General features: G+C 33.9%; 1 protein-coding gene across 16 annotated transcripts in view; it reads left to right on the forward strand.

Moving 5' to 3' along the window:
- The window catches only part of NBEA (neurobeachin), a 611,133-nt gene that overhangs the window by 525,642 nt on the left and 65,653 nt on the right, over positions 1 to 19,838 (forward strand). For all 16 annotated transcript variants that reach the window (XM_036228295.1, XM_036228296.1, XM_036228300.1 and 13 more), the window contains one exon: positions 12,821 to 12,961. In XM_036228295.1, the coding sequence (XP_036084188.1) occupies positions 12,821 to 12,961 (141 nt within the window). The remainder of the gene's footprint in view (positions 1 to 12,820; positions 12,962 to 19,838) is intronic.

The raw sequence follows: 19,838 nt of genomic DNA on the forward strand, positions 1-19,838 counted from the left end.
TACTAATGATGCAATATTTTTTAGTGAAGAGATGACCACTAAGGAGCACGTGAAATTCTTGTACTTTTAATTAATATTGCAAATGAAAAATTTTAATAGAGAGTTTGTTACTTTTTAAAAGATCAAGGAAGAATTGGAGCATTTGAATGATATTATTAACAGGGAACATTCTAAAAGATCTCTAACAACAAAAAAAGTTTTTCCTAAACAAAGATTGGGATCCAAGTAGTAATTCCTAGCAGTAAATAATTCTAGAATTTGTTTCAGTAAACGACAAATAATTTTTATATTCTTTACAGAATAAAAAAATTAAGATGCTATGAAATGAACAGTCCTAAAGAAATTGAAATTTTATTTTTCTTTCTTTATTATGCCCCTAACTTTATTATAACCCAATTTCACTGGCTTCGTGAAATTCTATGTTATATAAGTTAAGACTTTTGAATGAAAGCTTCAGACAACCCGGCTCAAATTAGCTTGATAATAAAGCAATGTTATTGGTTCTTATTGGTTCCTATAACTGAAAAATTCAGAGGAAGGTTTAGTTTTCAGCAAGATTTTCTCTAGTGACATGGATGATGCCACCAAGAACCTTACTCTTTCCATCACTCCGTTCTGCCATCCCAACCGTGGGAATGGCCTCCAGTAACCCCAAGCGCCCCCTTTATTGGAAGAATGGCTGTAACACTTCCACACCTCACATCATGCTACCCAAAGGAAGAGCGCACCTTACCAAGGAGCTCTCACGAAAGACAGAAGAAACTTTTATTTCCCAGAAATCCCAGACAGCGTCTCCACATGCGTCACAGATGCTGCTTCAGAAGGATGGAATATGTTGGTTAGAGATGAGCTAAGCCAGTCATTTCCCATGGTTGGAGCTCGAGGTAGAGTCAGGATCACACGAGACCCCGTCTAAGAAGGCTGGGGTAAGAGCTGGCCAGAGGAAAGCTGGATTCCTGTTCCCTAAAGAAAGTGGGGTTGACACTTATATAAAGTTTCAGATAGTGTATCTGAGAATTTCTTCTTTATGATTTATGTAATCTAGAGAATAGCAAATAAATTTCAGGTTTGTATACACATAACTATACATAAAAGGAGCTTTGTAAGGTGATATTAGGAGGACTTTATAGTTCCAACTCCCAAGGAATATTCATTGGTTATGAGAAGAAAAAACCAATAGGCAGTAGGTCGATTATTATATACATACAGTTATAATATATGCACATTAAGTGGAGTCAGGATAAATTTACCATAAAGCTAATGAAGTTTAAGCTTCGAAGCCCCTCATATTTCAGGGGCTTTTTCTCATGCCATGCTCCTAACTTTATGTTCATAGTTTTATGTTCATTTTCTTAAAGAGCCTCCCCTCCTACAAATTGCTTGTGTGTCGCCAAACCTGGATCTGCCCTCAATGCAAAGGAAGGAGCTATCTCTTGAGTAAGCCTGGGTGGCTTCATGGAAGAGGCAAACGAGATGGGTGCATAAGAGTTTTAAACATCTGAGTACACCTGGATATATATATCTCTTCCCATATTGTATCTGCTCTCGGTCCATAATTCAACTCTTACATGCATATCTTGCATACTCCTCCAAAAGATATTCAGATGATATCTACAAAACAATGGTTGTCTACTTTGTTCTTAAACAGCATCTAATATGTAACAAAAGCATGTTGGAAAAAATAACTTAATATTTTTATAAGATTGTGCAGACAAGAACCGAAACTGAGAAGCAAAATAAGTCTTTGCCCCAGCCATACTTTCCCCAGGGCTTTGATGGTAGGGTTGGGGTGACAGTATGAGCTGGGGATGGTCTCCTTGCTCCTGCCTCGTTCATGCTGCATCCCCTTCTGTGGCACTCAGGTAACATTTACACGGGAAGTCGAATCCTTGAGGGGCAGGACATGCTAAATGGAGATGAGTTCAGCCAGCCGCTTCCCATGGCCAGAGCTCAAGGTAGAGTCGGAATCACACAGCACCCCTGCTCTTTTTACTAGATGCTGAGACAGGTTAATTCTAGAATTACCAAACCATTCGTTTTATTTTCTTTGTAGCAGTATTAAAATCGAGAGGAAAAGGTTGAGAGTTTAGTAAATAGAACATAAAAAGAACATAGAAAATATTATTTGATTTAATTTTGTTCTTATAAAAAAGCAATACCTTTTAATAAAATATAAAATCATTTTTTCATGTAATAAATATTTTTAATCTAAGTTGTCAAATTATCAGAATCTTAAACATCAAAATACTGAAGTTAAATTTTTATTGAAACTTGAGATATGCAACTATTTAAAGTGAAATATTATATTATATTTATAATATTCTAACTCTTTTCTTAGTCCATGAATTGAACAGTTAAAGAGTAAGGGAATCTGAAAGTTCTTTGTCAGTAAAATGTATTAAACTCCCTTTATTTGATTAGACATCATCACAGGTTCAAGTTTTATTTACTACATATTCAGATTAGAGGTTGTATTTATTGTTTGGCATGATGGACAGCAACAATCTGTCATTGACTTTTCTTTTCAATATTCAACCAACAGTGGATGTAAAAATTTCTTCTCCTATTTGATACATATTTTTCTTATGGAGATGTGACCTTGTAGTAAAATCTATCTTCAAACATGATATATGCTAGTGCTTTTGTTATTTACATATACTCATAGGAACTTTACTCTTAAATTACAGTGGTTACATGACTCTGACAGGAAGCACAGCCTCTGCTCATTAAAGTGTAAATGGAATTTTCCTGTTTCCCAGTCAATGCCCTCTGATAAATGAAATAGTTTCATCACAGAGCCGAGTCCTGCTGATATTGACATGAGCATAAGACATCACATACACACCCATTCACTGAGTGGAAAAAATATATTTTGTTAACACAGGAGTTGTTGACTGACAGATGATGATAAGCATAACCATTTTCCCAAATTATTATGCTACTTAAAAAAAGGAAGTGATAATGCCTTGAGGCTTCGAAATGTGATAATGCAAATGGATGCGCTGAAGTGTGAATACTCTTCAACCGTCCACCCTCGATACTGCCAAATGTCTATAAACCACATTAAAAAGGGTTACGCTGTTAAGGTGGGAAACGTTCAGCTCGGCAAAATGATGCAACTTCCTACAGTTCTTTTTCACCTTAACAATATCTAAAATGAAATTAGTTTTATTTACTCTAGTTTCTAATCTACCCAGTGCTTAAGTTTTAACAACAAAACCTGAAGAATGGGCAAAACTACTAAGCGTATTAATAGCTGACTATGATGATATAAAACATTAGAAGATAAAAATGTGAATGTGTGAATTTAATTACATATCACCTGCCAAAAAAACCACTGCCAAATTTGAATTTTTTTCTAAATATATATTGAATGTTGCCTTAACATATAACCCAATTTGAAAATTATCTTTGTTAAGCCTGCTTATGTTGCAGTATTGAAGGAAAAGTACTATCTTAAGACAAGGCATTAATTGGCAGGATTCGAATACCATTTTAAACTCACAGAATAATCCATGCTGAGAGCATAACTTGCAAGGGAGAAGTGCAAAGGGGCATCTATTTCAAAATTGCATTTATCTAAATTGATCATTTTATTCATTCATGAATTCTTTCATTACACAAGTATTATCTGCACACCTACTCTATGCCGGGCATGAGGTAAAAAGACGGCAAGAACTGATTCATACCTTTGAGAGTTTACCATCATTTTTAGCTTACCCAGTGGCATACTATGCTGTTTTTCTTCTAATTGAAATAAGAACCAAGAAGGTGCAGAGAAGGAAAAAAGTTGCTTCACAGACACCATGTTAACCAGAACTAGCGAGGATTTTTTCCTTTTCTTTTCTTTTTTTTTAGCTTCACCGTTGTTTCATGGAGGTGACAGAGAGCTTTAGGGATTTACACAGAACTCTTAAACTGGTCCTGTGCTCTGTCTGCTATGTGGCATGCATGCCTTCTTAGCGTCTCTTGTTGTCCCTTCCCATTTAGCCAACTGTCCTACCCTTTCAGAGAGAGAGAAAACGGGAAGAAAATAGTAGTGTCTGTTCTGCTTTAAAAAACTTAAGCTGTTAAAGAAGGAGCTGGAAACAACGGGAGCACTGTCTAGTGTGTGCTCTTAGGAGAATACTACCTGTGGAAGGTAAAAGCCTGCTCTTTGCGCTTCTATTTGACCAGCCATATGTCACATCTAACGTGTAGCATCATCATGGCAAAACTAGGCCACAGGCAGTTCCCTTTAACCTTGCTTTCCAGCTGAAACAGAACATTAAATAGAGATGATCTTGAAACTAATTTATAGGCTCATCATTATCCTACTACTTAGTACTTAGGACTGTCACATGAAGATGTGAGATATTTTACTTATACTTCCATTGTTTTTTTTTTATGTAAAAATGGTTACTTTTCACTAAAATATTTAAAACTAATTTTCTTAAGAAATATTCTGGGATAACGATAACAATAACAACCAACATTTGACACGCACTAATTATATGCCAGGCACTGTGTTACGCTTAACTCTATATAACTCTTGTTATATAGGCTGCATTTCCTTTCATTTGTTACCCATTATTTCCCTCTAACTAGTAAGTAGAATATTTTTTTTAATTGTTTTTAGAAGGCTAGTGATTAATTTACCCCATAGCTGCCCTCCACCTTTCCTCACTGCCCTGCGCTGTGCACAGTCATGTCAGATATCAGAGGAGGAAAAAGAAATAAAGGCATTGAGTGAGTCATTCTGTACCTTCAGTCCTACACGGGACTGACGTATCTGTGAATGAGCTAATTGGCTAATCAAAATGCAGCTTTGGCTCAAAGTTTATCTCTTTTCATAATATAATTAATCATATTCCTCTGCCCTGTAGAAAACTTTAAAATGAAGTGACACTCAGTTATAGCCAGCAAAATGTAAATTTTGACACTTCTCTTTTATTAATGTTTCATTATTTCAGGTTCAGCTTCTTAAGAATGTATGTGGAAGTTGTGTAGTGATTAGCTGAAGTTCACCTGATGGTGAAAGACCATATTAAGCAAACTATGAGTGTGCATAAAATTGTGAAAGGGAGATTTAATCTATTTAATAGAACAAAATCTTCGCACATTTTAGAAACACAAATTTTCACATTAAAAGCAATCTGTAAGAAAAAAACCAAACATAGGTACAATATAAAGGACAGTGTGAATTTGAAAGATTTTTGCTGGATTTTTACACTCCATTTTTATTTTATTTTATTTTGACTTTTTATTATAAAATTTTTTAAACATAAATAAAAGTACCAATAATAACTAACACACTCTTACCCAATACCTAGATAATATAATTATCATCATTTTAGCTTTTTTTGTTTTGTTGAAATATTTAAGGTAAATTAAAGATATTGTTCTTTGCCCATTAATACTTTAGTATGAAAAATAAACATTTTCATACATAACCAAAATACCATCATCACCCCTAACAAAACTTACAGTAATTCCCTAATATTATCTAAAGCCATGCCAAGAATCAAGTTTTCTCAATTACCTCTCATATATCTGTAAAAACAATTGGTTTGTCCAAGCCAGGATTCAGTCAAGGACTGCATGTTACATTTGATTCTTAAGTGTCTTTTAGACTAGTCTTTTAGACTAGAAAAGCTCCCGGCACCCTCCCCCTCTGCCCACCACACACACTTTTTTTTTCATGATGTTGGGTTATTGAAGAGACCATGCCTGTTATCCTAACAGAACATCTTACCTTCTCCGTGCCTTTTTTTCCTCATGTTGTCATTTAACTTGTTTTAACTAGTGAAGTTTCAAAATATGGTGATTCAAATGTCAGTGAAGATTGATAACAGGAATTTATATTTGTATATAAATGGTCATTATTGTTTGCGAGCTAAAATATAAATAAAATACTGTAATTGATTAAAATTTATAAAAGTTAAAATGTTTACATTTGAAAGCTATCTCTGGATCATAATTGAAAAAGCCATCTAAAATTCTATATATGAGATAAACCAAATTCTTGATCAAACAGTAAAAAAGGGTTAGGGAACACTAAAAATCTTTTGTTATTATAGTTTCATGTATATTCTTTAAAAATTTTTCTCCAAATATTTGATTAAAAGTATATTATGTATACATATATATGTATATACTATAAATATAAAAATAAATATATAAATATGCATATACTGAAAATATTAAGCAACTATATTACACATATACTATAGGGTTTTTAGAGAAATATTGATAATGCGACATGATGGGGTTTTTCAAATGGCCTTTTCAGTCCTGGTACTAGTAAAGATAATTGAATATCACTCCACTGGAGATACCTTCGTAAAGCCTAACTTAGGAGTTGATTTTCTCCTGCTTAAAACCACTCGCTGACTTTCCACCACACTTTCCATAACGCATTTCATCTCCCTGACTGCAAAACCATGAGACTGGCCCCAAGCTATTTTGTCACCTCGTCTCCTAAACTCTTGCTTCTTGTCTGCTGTGCTTGAGTCATTCTTTCTGTGCCTTGAACATGTCGATCGGGCCCTTTTAGAGCTTTTGTACTAACTCTTGCTCTGACTTGAATTTTCCTATTCCCGAATTTCATGTGACGGGTTCTTTCTGGTCATTCACATCTCTCCTCGGAGGTTCTTCATGAGAGATGCCTTTCCCGTTACCACGTCGCCACTGTGCAGTTATTGCTTTAATTGCCAGTAGAGCACTTATGTCTGGTATTTTCTCATTTCCCTAATTATTTAGATTTCATCTGTCTCTGTCTCTGTCTCTACACACACACACACACACACACACACACACACACACACACACACACACTTGGATGCAAGCTTCATGAACAACAACCTCGTTTCTCTTATTCTAGGGTCTTAAGTAATTTTTGACGTGTAGTAGGCCCTCAATATTTATTGAATGAATTTACCTTGGAAGTTTTTCAAATCAGCCTTTTTGATTAGATGCATGATATACAACAGTGTGGGTATATCATCATTTATTTAACTAGTCCTTTATTGGACATTTAGAGTATTTCTAGTTGTTTTTTGTTTTATTTTGCTTTTTTTGTGGCTTTTTTTTTCTTGGTCATTTCGAGAAATGCTGTGAGAAATATCCTTGTATCCCATTATTTCCATATTATAAATCTCTCAAAGTGAAATTACTGTATCAAAAGCAAGTGCACATTGAAAACATAATACCAGTTTGTCCCACAAGAAATTTATACCTATTTATATTTCTTTCAACTGTATTATGACATATATGATTTGCTACACCCCAGCCAACACTGAGTATTGTGAAACAATAATTTTTGACAATCTAATGAATAAAAATAGTTTCTGTTTGACATTTTAAGAATTGCAAGTGTACATCTGACTTCTGGTTATGAGTAGCAAAGAGTCGACTTAACCTGGTGTGAATTTGAAATATAAACTTTTTGTTGGCCTGTGGGTGGGTCAGGACAACTGGATCCAAGGCTCACCGGGATCATCAGATGCAACATCTCTAGTAGATATCCTGACTGGCTTAATTCTCACACAGGCTTCCCTGTGTTACAGCAGTGATGTCTGTGTAGCCCCATGAGAAAGAGGGAATGCTTCTTTCCAGAGAGTTTCAGCAAAGTTACATTTGAACATGCATGCATTTCTGTGCTAATCTTGGGAGCCACATTGATTGAATAGGCTGATCGACAAGTCTGGATCACATGCTCACCAAGGGGGTCAGGTAGCGGAGTCAGCCCACCTGAGAGAGCCAGGTAGACCAAGAGTGGCGAAGGAGTGGTTCATAAAGGATGCAGCAGTAATGTGTGCTGAACACCGACAAAAAAGTACCCATTACATTGGTGCCATTTTTTCTACATGTATTGGAAATTTGCATCTGTGAATTGCCTTTTCTTCTCATTTGCTCATTTATTTAATTAGATCATTTATTAGTTTCTTACTGATTTGTAAGAGCTCATTTTTAAGGAAACTAGCCCTTTATCATATGGCTATAAGTATTTTCCACTTTGTTATTTGTCTTTTGATTTTGCTTAAAAATTTTGTCTAAAATTTTCATTCGGAAATATAGAATGTGACATATATAATCCATTCAATAGGTCTTCATTTATTCAGCATTTATTATGCATCTAAAAAGAGCCAAGTACTGTCTTAGGTGCTGAGATTACAGAGTTGAATAAAACAGGACATTCCCTTGAAGGGCTAGTTTACTCGGTTAAAAAAAAAAAGTCATAAAAATGCCTAACTATAACCAGATGGTGTCATGTAGGCCTTCACAGATGAAATTTGAGCTGCCTCTCGAAGAATAAGTTGAAATTCCCTGGTCAGCTAAAAGAGAGGCAGGGAATTCACTTGAGCACAGAAGCAGGTATGATTTGTACATTGTCATAAATGAGAATTTTAAGAATAATCATATGTAGCTCATGAGTGGGGGAGCAGGGGGAGGCAAGAATTCTTGAAGCCTGTTCTCTAGATTCTCAAGCTCTTGGTTATGATAGTGAATGATAACAAGATAACCTAGATATGTTAGAAGCTTGGGTGTGTTAAGAATATTGAGATAATTAAAAGTAGTATTTAGAGACCAAACACATCAATCAGTTGTATCCAGCTTCAGGCTGTACCTAGCACAAAGCCTCAGCTGGTTCTGAGAGTGGATACCTCTGACTAGAAATGTGATCTTGATTTGACTTTTCTTCATTGTCCTCCTCTATAATGTCAGGGACAGTAGGCCTGCAAGGTTCATTCCATTGCTGAGGACCTGTGGTGGATAAGGAATAGTACTCAGTTATAGAAGAAAAAAATAACATCAAGGCCAGAATTTCACATTTAGCAACGCAGAGGCAATGCAGTGTTGTGGGAGGTGTGAACAGCCAGGGCCTGTTTTCTCAACATCGAGTTAGGTTCATAATGGATGCCTTGAACACTGCGGAAACTTATGAAAATCCCTCCAGAAGATGGAAGTGAAAACAATGTCTCGCACAAATCTCTAGTGCCATTAGCAGTTGCAGCAGCAGTAGTGAACTCTGAACGTCACCTGTGGAATCCTAATACCATGAATGTCATAAGTATTTCCAGGTCTAATAGTAAGATCTAAACTTAATTGGACCTCGGATTTCTCCTTGAAAATCATTTCTTTTTTCTCTTTAAGAAATGTAATCTATTTTAATGCATTGACCACGCATGCCTCAAGTCAATCCATATTTATTTTTGATTTATTTATTCAAATCAATCTAGCTCTATGCTCAAGAATTTTATATTCTCTAAAAACCTTTTAATCTCTCATATAGTGCCACTTACCCAAAAGTCTTTTTTATTTAAATATTTTGTTGCTCATTTTTGTCTATCTCATTTAATTGATATACTTGTCCCATAAAAAAAGACTTGATAAAATGCATAAGGTTATATAAAATGGAAAAAAATATTAATAGATCAAAGTACAGAAACAGAAAGAAACTAGGAAAATGAAATCAAATAAAAAGGTAGCACTCAGAAATATATATCATAAAGATTATAATCAGAATTCTTCTAAGTGTATTTCAAGGAACACCCATTGTATTGCATGTTAACAGTTATAGAAACAAAAAGAACGATGAGGTTTAGAATAGATGATAGATAGATAGATAGATAGATAGATAGATAGATAGATAGATAGATATAAAGAGTTAGATGATTGATGGGTGGGTAAGTAGATAGATGATAGATAAGAAACACAAACACTGGGGTAAACAAAGTTAAACAATTCTACTTACAATAATATTTCTCAGAGCCTTTAACATAAATCTCTATAAGCATCTGTCATGATTTTTATTCCATATAATAAAGTCACAATTTTTTCAGGAAAACAAAGCTTTTTGTGGTACTTGAGGCTGAGACAAATGTCTCTGTTTAATACACAAAAAGGGGAAATTGAACAATAAAGAAAATCTTCAACATTATTTCTTCAATAAATTTAATAGTGTTTTATGTAGACATGTAATGTTACACATAAAATTTTCCACCAATTTTATATTTAAATAATGCTTTTTGCAAGCTATGCAGGCTTTATAGCAGTTTTAGAAAATGCATTATAATAATAAAGTGTTGTAGAGGTAGAAATTTTATTTTTAATTTTTGCATCATTTTCTGTTATCTGGCACAGTGTTGACTTGTCGCATATAAACTTACAAGAACAAAATAATATATCTAATAGTAAGATCTAAACTTTCAATTAAACCTTTTCATACAGAAGCACCTAAAAGTCACAGAGATGGCTCTGTCTAAATATGCCTCCTGTCTGAGAGAAAAGGAAAATGGTTGTTGCTGTGGTAATTATGATAAAATTTGAAAAGGGTTGCAAAATAAATGTACAAATTTCATTAAGTATAGTTTTACTTTACTATTAGAATTATTACCTTATTTATTTGCTAAATTCAGGTTGCATTTGCTGAAATTTTAAAAGGATAACAAACTTAAAACCTTGTAAATTTATACTTAGTTATAAATACTCAAGTAAATAGGTAGGTTTAGGTAAGTAGATGATGATAAATGATAGATAGATGATGATAGATAGATGATAGATAGATAGATAGATAGATAGATAGATAGATAGATAGATAAAGACAAACAGATAATTCTAAATATTTGGATCCCATTAGAAAATATGTCATTTGTGATGAAATTCTTATTTCCCAAACAGATATTTGGAAGCATTTTTCCTTGGAATGATACATTGTTTCTTGATTATTAGAAGTAAAATGATTGGAAAATAATAAGCACGAACCAAATCATTTACATTTTGCTTTATGAAATTTATTTCTAAATGCATTAGATAAAAATTCAAAATTAGAAATATGTTTTAAGAAGTTACTAGTGAAGGCGTTTACTAGTAACTTCTTAAAACATATTTCTAATTTTGTAGGGAACAGTCGCACAGACTTTAAGGCTGTGCGACTGTTTCCTACACAGTATTACTGTGTAAAACACACCAGTAAAATGATTTTGATGAAACTAGAGTAAAATAAAAAGTATAAATATTTACTTTATCTCTTTTCCAGTAGTTGAGGAGAAGGCTGGAAAAGATTAGAGCAAGGGCCATGTTCCTTTTGCAAGAATGTCTTGTGAGGTCTGGAAGAGCAAACAATATCAAATAAGGTCAATCCTTAAAGATTGTCTGACATGTTATGCCTGTGACAGATCTTCATGCATATTCTAGACAGAACAAAGTATTAAAAATGTTCAATGCTTTGAAAAAATATAATTATAATAGTGAATTAGAGAAACATCTGCACACTTAGAAAAGTATAAAATATGTAGCCCATTTTAGAAAAAGTTACAATTTCTATTGCTAAATTGTAACAGAATTCACATTGATTTCACTATAGTAATTATTTATTTGTTTTAAATGTTTTTAATACTTTCTATGATAGTTAATGATAAAGTTACATCTGTGCATAAGGATTTGAAGGATACCAGTGAGATTTAACACACTGAACATTAAGCCTAGAATATTTAAAAAATATATTTAAACCAAATTTTTTAAAAGGTAAATTATTAAATTGTTTAGTCTTTGTTTAGTCTAGTCATAGTAGTAATCAAGTTAAAGAAAAATGAACATGATTTGCAAATAAGTTTAATATTCAGGGTAAGAACCCTCACAAATAGTTTATTATGGAAATTCTAACAGACCTTTAAGTGTTGACAGCATTGTGTTGTCTGCATTAGTCCCCTAGGACGAAAAGAAAAAGATTCTAAGCAATTTATAAATGCATCTTTCTCTCTTGTGTAACATTCTTTGTCCCATTGAAACACTAATTTTCTACTACTTCTTTTGTTAAAATTAAGCCTTAGGGGGAATTTCATAGTTAACTAGTAATATTAAATTTTGAAATAAAGGAGTTATATGTTATATTTAGTATTCATCTTTTGTTTTCTCTATAAACATTTATTTTTATAGCACGCAACCTAAAACAAAATAATGTAGCTATTAGGTATCGTAAGAGTGGACTCCGATTCCTGTTCAACCAAAATCAGACAAAAATTCAAGCTAAGGCAGTTTGCTGTTTGAAATCATGAGGATTACATGCGAGAAATACTTAACGATTAGGTGTGCTAAGAAATTTTAGACAATGATCCAATTAACACATGCTTTGTGGCAAGAAAAATATGTATTGTACCCTGTGCATTCTACTGTGCGCTCCACTGTAGGGATTACCATCCTAATGGGTGACGGGGCGGTATTGATAGGAAAGGTCTTAGTGGCCTTAAAATGCTTTCCAGGAAATCTGAATTGTCTGCACTATTTCCATCAGCCTTAGGTTTGCTGTTTAACTTAATTAGAAGGATACACGCTGCAGTGTAATAGATTGGGACTGACATTCCAGCCGTCCATGCACGGTTTCCATATGGGCGATGTTGTCTTTTGCACTCTGGGCGACAGGATAAGACGAGGTTTTCTCTAACATGGTTGTTACATGGTCAACCGCTTCACTTTCTCATTGGAAATCCTGACGTCCAGCTAAGTGTTCATTATGGTGGTTGTTACATAGCCAGGAAAATAACATTTATGATGTTGGTTTCACTTAATAGTTTAAACTGGATCATCTCTGATAATGCAGTTTACTGAAACTTTTGGTAAAATGTAGAAACCTTGCATGCATACATAAGGCACCTTTTTGGATGATTTTTAGCAAGTGTAATATCTATAACTAATATCAAAATTAAATTTGGTAAAAACATACTACTAAATCATTTATAAATGAATTAATATTGTAAGTTACTTTCAGGATAGAATTATAACGTAGAACGGCTAATATGACTGTATTAAACAAAATGCTTTTTTTTTTCTCTTTCCATAGCCAATTGGTGCTTTGAACCCAAAGAGAGCTGTGTTTTATGCAGAGCGTTATGAGACGTGGGAGGATGATCAAAGCCCACCGTACCATTATAACACACATTACTCCACAGCAGCATCTACCTTATCCTGGCTTGTTCGGATCGTGAGTATCTCTGTTAAGACACAGATTGCCTTTAATGCCTTAAAGGTTTTAACATAAGTAAATTAAATACAAATCAAATATTCTTATTTGTTTTAAACAAAGATTAGAGACCAGTGAAGTAGAAGTGCGTTGTTTCATTTGCGAAATTGGGTTAAGAAGATAGATTATCGTAAACTTCTTAAATCTGAACAACTTACAAAAAGAACCAAAATGTATTTTTATATCCTACTTGGTATTCCCTACATGTATATCTCACAATACTATAAAAATCATTTTCAAAACTAGACTCTTCTTCCTCGCAGACCTGCTGTGATTCTTACTACATTTACTGTCTAAATAAATGGCATGATCACTCACCCAGTTACCCGATTTAGATATTTTTCTGTTTTATCAGCCTCTTATATCCAGTTAGATATCACATCGACTAGGTTCTACCAACTAAATATCTCTACAATCAGTTTTCTTTTCTCCATCAACTCTGGCATTTCCTTAGTTCACTTTTCCATTATTTTTCATCTAGATTATTGCAAAAGCTCTTAACAAATCTGTTTGCCTGTAGTCTTGCCTTCTTCAATCTAGTCTCATTCAGAGCAGTTACTAGAGTCAGATGACCTAATAATTATTATTATTATTATTATTTATTATTATTTTTACCATAAGCAACTCAAGAGTGTTCTAAAATTCTAAATCAAGTCTCTGAATCAATAAAATCAGTAATGCTTTCTCTCCTTACCATTAATATACTTCAGACCTCTCTGAAGCATGAGGCTGATTTGCCTCAGAAACACGTTGTAAAGTAACATACATAAAAATGTGCACACATAGCAAAGGATCTTCTGTTTTCAAAGATATATTTTCTTCCCTCTACCTAAATCACAGCTTTAGTTTGGAGGTCTTCCTCAAGCATTCTCTACATAATGGAGATAAATTAAACTTACTACAAATATGTAGTATTTAAATAACTTATGAGTCACTAATAGGTGATATACTGCAATCAATTTCTGTTATAAAAAAATTAGTCAGAATTATGATTCCATTTAACTGAATACAAATTTTATATTTTTCATAATTCTAAACCAGCAAGAGAAGTTAAAGACGTTGAGATTAACTTGTTTGTGAGAAAACAAACTCAAATCTTATTTTTAAAAATAAACTCTGTAATTATAAACTAAAGGAAAAGACATAAGACATTCTTAGACCAAAATTATTAGCCTAATTTGTTCAAAAATTTACCTTAATTATGTGAACTTAGCTTTTTTTACAAAAAATTTTCAGAGCTAGCAGTTCTAAAATGTCACTTAAGAAAAACCATATTCTTATAAAATACGGGTTTTTAATGCTAGCACTTCTAAAGTATAAGAAGTTATATTTCTTTATTATCTGTTAATTTGGGAGGAATGTTAGATTTATGTTAGTGCCTGTTTAGCACCGTAAACCAATCAGAACAGAGCACCTTTAGTTTATAGGTTGTAATACTTATTAATACTCTCCAGACGTAGGAAAATACTTCACACTCACAGAAGTAAAGGGTTTTCAGAATTACAGACACACATATAGAGAGAGAATTTATAGCTTCTATTCTGCAGTTTCAGCCACAGAACTAAACACAGCAACACAAAAATTTACCAGTCAAGATCTCCAAGAGCTGGTGTCCTCTATAATGGACATAAAATATATTCTTATTTAATTTAGGCTCGCGGCCAGGCAGACAAGAAAACAAAATACTAATAATAGTCAGATCACCACATGGTCAGACTATAAAACCAAATTCTCAATTATTACTGCCACGAGTAGAAAATGACTTATTAGCTTTGCGTGTTATAAATGTTATAACAAAAAATCAGCAAAGAAGATTAAAGCAAACAAAAAAAAAACTAGCAAAAAAGTGTATCAGTAAAATGTAAGTCCTGTTTGTTACTTAGTGTCATTGTAGAAGTCAAGAAAAGATCTTCCTGGGCTTAAACAGCAGCCCTTGAGGTAAACCTCTAAGCAGCGCAGTCTCTGGCTTCATTGAGTTAGTGCACGGGGAGCTCGGGGGTTCCCAAAATGGTTAGGGAAGCAGACTTGTAGAAAACATTTGAATCAGAGATATCCAGCTGGGGAGGCTTTTTCATACCACCTTATGTCCCATCAAGGACAATTATGGTTACCGTGAGACGCTGCCGTGGGGAGTAAGATGCATTTCTCTGATGTATTGGGAAGTAAAAAAAAAAAAAAAGTCAGGAGCCATTTCTGAAAAAAATATTATCAAGGAAAGTGTTTCGAGAATTAAATGATAATATATATGATATATGTATCATGTATGCATCATATATATGATAGTTTTTCGAAATACATAATGTGGTGTTCAGTGGTTTTTTGTCAAATCAAATTGGTCTGAAATCAGATTTATAAGACTTATTTAAGTGTGAGTTGATAAAAGTACTTGTTATCAACAACTGTCTACTCCTAATAAGCTAACCACTTCCTCAAATAATAAATCATATTTCATCCTTATGAATTTATTCAGTGAAATGGAATACAGATTTGAGGCTGTGCAGGGATGTGGCAGAAATGCTGTGCATACCTGCATATTCGACACATGTCCTTTCGGTCCTGCTTATAGAATGCTACAGGACAGACACGTAATGCAAGCCACTTGTATGATTTAAAATTTCTCACAGCCACATGTAAGAGTAAAAAGAAATAGGTGAAATTAATTTTAATAAATGTACTCGTTAGCCTAATATTTCCAAAATGTTACAATTTCAACACGTAACCAATATAAAAATTATTGATGAGATCTTTGGTTTGGAGGAGGGTTAAGTCTTTGAAATCCAGTTTTTGCTTTATATTTATAGCACATTCAGTCTAACTATAGGTCACATGTGGCAAGTGGCCACCGTACTGGACAGAACAGATCCACAGGATTGCTTTTAGGGGGACCCGTTTGCCAGCACATTCTGCACTGCGCTGTGACAGACAGAAGTGTCACGGGGTAACAGCTCACTCAGTGTGCAACCTGATGCCCCAGGGAACTGTGGTTCCCGCATTCCCAGCCCTGCAGGAGTTTATGAAGTAAAAAGTGCATGAAAATTCATGTTGCTAGGAATTTGTTCATAGAAACAAAACGCACATTAAAGTATCTGCCCTTTACTTCTCAAACCTTTTAGACTCAAAATTATTAAATTCATTATTGGTTTCAGTCAATGTATTAGTATGACAGTGATAATAATGGCTTGAAATTGCTAATTGACTACATACCTCATTACTTTAAACTAAAAATACGATTTTAGACGAACTACCAGTGAAGCCACTTGTCTGAATTTACAGGATTGCCTCTTCGCTAGCCACCATTGGGCAGCTGATGAATAAACCATTTCAAGCAGAGTGTGGAGTTTCTTCAAATACTAACTAGTATAAAATGACACATTTTACTTGGAATGTTTTTACTTTAAGTCTTACCCCATGAATGTAGCATATACACAGAAGTAATTAAATTTTATTTTCTGGCCTCTACATCACTTAATAACCTATTCACCTTTTGAACTTAATATATTCCATCTATCTATCCAAAACTCATTTGTCAGACATTTAATCATAATTCTTGGGAGCAACAACAATTAATTTTTAAATCAGTTGTTTAGAATTTGGGACTTTCTTCAATGTGTTTCTTTGAAAGCCTGTTTAAACCGTAATATATTTTTAAAAACTTATGTTTGTAGTGAAAAAAAATATAGGGGAAACACTTTTGCAAGTGTCATAATTAAAACAAAAGATAACGCTACTGAATGAGCTGTTGTCCTCTTGTTTATCTTGGTCAAAGATAATACCTATTTGCTGAGAAGAAGATAAGGAATTCTTAACCAGAAGCGTTGTGTATAGTGGGTACATAGGTTAATTAACAGACTTTCCGAAGATTCTAAATGATACCTCTGGGCTCTTTCAAAAGCAGTGGGAGAAAACACACTTCTGAAGTTAAACAAAGCACAGCAAAAATAATGGCTCCTCCACTTCCCAGAATGTGATCTTGATTTTCTGAGATGTAAAAGGGGAATAATTTACCTACTCTGAAAGCTAATAGTGAAGATTGAGTTATCTGGGATAGCACAGTGCCAAGCATAGAAAGGCACTCAGCGATCTTAGTTCCCTTCCCTTTAGTATTTATTATGTTTCATGTCAACTCAAAATATACATTTTTTCTTTGATATAGTTATATCCCAGCACTACCAATTACCCATGGGTGGAGCTTGTTTCAAATGAAATGAAAAGAAAGAAAAGAAGTAAACTACAAGAGGAGAGAGACTTAAGAAAAGAGTCTTATGACTCTTTAATGACTGATCAAAAATCATATAAAGAAAAAAGGAGTTGGCTAAAATAATAATTAAAAAAAAATGAGAGACAGAAGAATGAGAGGAATGGAGTATTAGGATTGCTCACGATGGACTTAATTGCTCGGTAATCATTGAAAGGCAGGCAAAGTTGTTAGCCTCCTTGCAAAGGACTAAAGGTTATGATAGAATTTAGTAGGACAGGTACTTCCCAGTGCAGGGCCAGTTGGTTTTATTTTCCGGCTGAAAAAGTGTCGGAGGATATGAAGTGACCTCGGGGTGGCTGTAATTAGGAGGAGGAAGTCTGCCATCGGCTGTTTATATAACAGGACCTGACCCAAAGTTTTTAAAGCCCAAAAGTGCCAATATTTTAATTTCTGAAATTTCTATTTAGTGTTTATTCATTTACACATTTTATTTCCCAAGCTGAACGCTCTTTAGTGTAATGATAAAATATCTTATGTGGTGATATACGCGTAGAAAATGGTTCAATGTGCACGTGTTATGTGAAGAAATTTAAATGTTTCTTAAGCTTAATATAGTATTTGATCCTCTGTGTTAGGCAAGCATGAGTCGAATGAAAAAGAAAGGCCTTGCACTGTGCCTTGAAGGGGAAAAGAGTAATCAGAGCTTGAAAGATCAATACCCACTTATAAACAAATAGGTTATCAATTTCTATTAGTGCTCTACCAGTGTAGCAGCTGGAGGCCTTCAGGAATAATGAGAATTATGTGTCAGTAATGTAGTATGTGACCCTAAAACAGTTGTTAATCAGATCTTAAAAGCTACTTAAAACAGTGAAATGTGGAATTCTTCAGTATTTTCCGCTTTTAGGTGCTGCTAGATTCATAAACTTTGTGACCAGAAATAAAAATAATTCTTCAGTTTCTGATTGCTGTTCACTATGTCCATCCGTGCTATTCTCAGCATGTCTTTGTTTAGGGTTAAAAACCAGGAGGGATCGTTTAGGTTGGGGTAGAGATCAGCTTTTAATGGCTGCTGATAAGAAGTAAGGCTTTGCTTTTGTAAATAGGTCTCCACTCATGTCTATTTAATAAGTTAAAAATCATTGAGATAAGTCTGACCCCTCTAAATTAATCTCTGCCTACTATCTACAGAGGAAAAAAAAAAATGCCTTCCTTCTACATCTTAGAATAATGAAGTAGATTCTGAAGATACAACCTTTTGATCAAACCAGTGGTTAACAACTGATAAGGAAAACCACGTCTTACTTATACCCCATCTCCCAACAGCACCTCGTATTTTTAGGTATGCTCAACAAATAGTCATTAAACAGTAACTGTGCGCCAAGTGCTGTGCTTGGTACTAAGGATACAGGGTGGCATAAGACCTGAGGGTCATCTAGTGAACTGGCAGTCTGCTGCAGAGGCCAGCAGTGACTATTTGACACAGTGCATAAAGCTGGTAGTCATTTTTATAACTCTGTGTCAGGTGAGATACTTCAAGTTCTCAATATTATTTAATCTTATTTAATTCCCATAATTACCCCCAAGGTGTTGTCATTTCCAATTAACATAAATGAAGGAACTGAGATACTTAACACAGCTACTTAAGGTTAAGTTACTTGCCTTAGAGAAGTAAGTGGTTCCACCAAGATTCAAACTTAGATCTGTCACATTTCATTTGATTTACTATTGCTGCTTTTAGAAGTTTTCTATCCCCGCTTTAGTTTAATTTAACGACAAGCCATATGGCATTAACTATCTTATATTTAATAATGAGTTAAAACTCCACAAAGAAAATTAATTAGTGAAAGACATCTCATAATTTTTTTCCTAACTTAATTATGATGACATCTATTTGTCTCTCATATCACTTAAAATCTTAAACAGCAATATGGACTTCTTGGATGCAAATCAGATTTTCAGGTGAATCAATAATCCCTCCCCTACCTATATATTGTTATATCAGTCTTCATCTTAGCTCTTTCATGATAGTTTTCTGTCATTTAACAGTGAACATGAAATATTAGGGATACATTACAAACTTATAAAATTGATGATATCTAACCAAATTTCAGGAAGATTCTGAGAAAGATGAATATTTGTAGCTGTTGCCCCACAGCGTGGCCTTATGGCTAATGGCAAAAAGAGGAGTTTAAAGAGGCAAAGTAATATTTTGTGAATATGAAAGAATGAATAGATTGCATATTAAAGGAAAAAAAACTAAGTAGGAAATATTTCTTAGCATTATTGAACCTAGAGGTGATATGTCATTCATCTTAGACTTGAGTCAAGAATCGAACCATTTTTTTTCCAGGACATGTATATTTATCTTTGTTATACTTGTAGTTAATTAAGAAATCCTTAATAAGAATGAAAATTATTTAATCCTTTTACATTTGGAAGCAAATTTAATGATATCAGCAATAATACCTCCCTCTCAACAAAAACTACAGATAAATCATTAAAATTAAATACATTAAGACCTTGTGAGAGAATTGTTCCTAGGTTTCTTGCTATGGGAATATGTTGTCGGTGACAGTCACCAATAGTGTAAGATAATAGTCAGAGAATACTGGAAGGACTCAAGTTTATCTACTCTTA

Source organism: Rousettus aegyptiacus, unplaced genomic scaffold (assembly GCF_014176215.1).
Source record: "Rousettus aegyptiacus isolate mRouAeg1 unplaced genomic scaffold, mRouAeg1.p scaffold_m13_p_11, whole genome shotgun sequence".
NCBI classification, from domain to species: domain Eukaryota; kingdom Metazoa; phylum Chordata; class Mammalia; order Chiroptera; family Pteropodidae; genus Rousettus; species Rousettus aegyptiacus.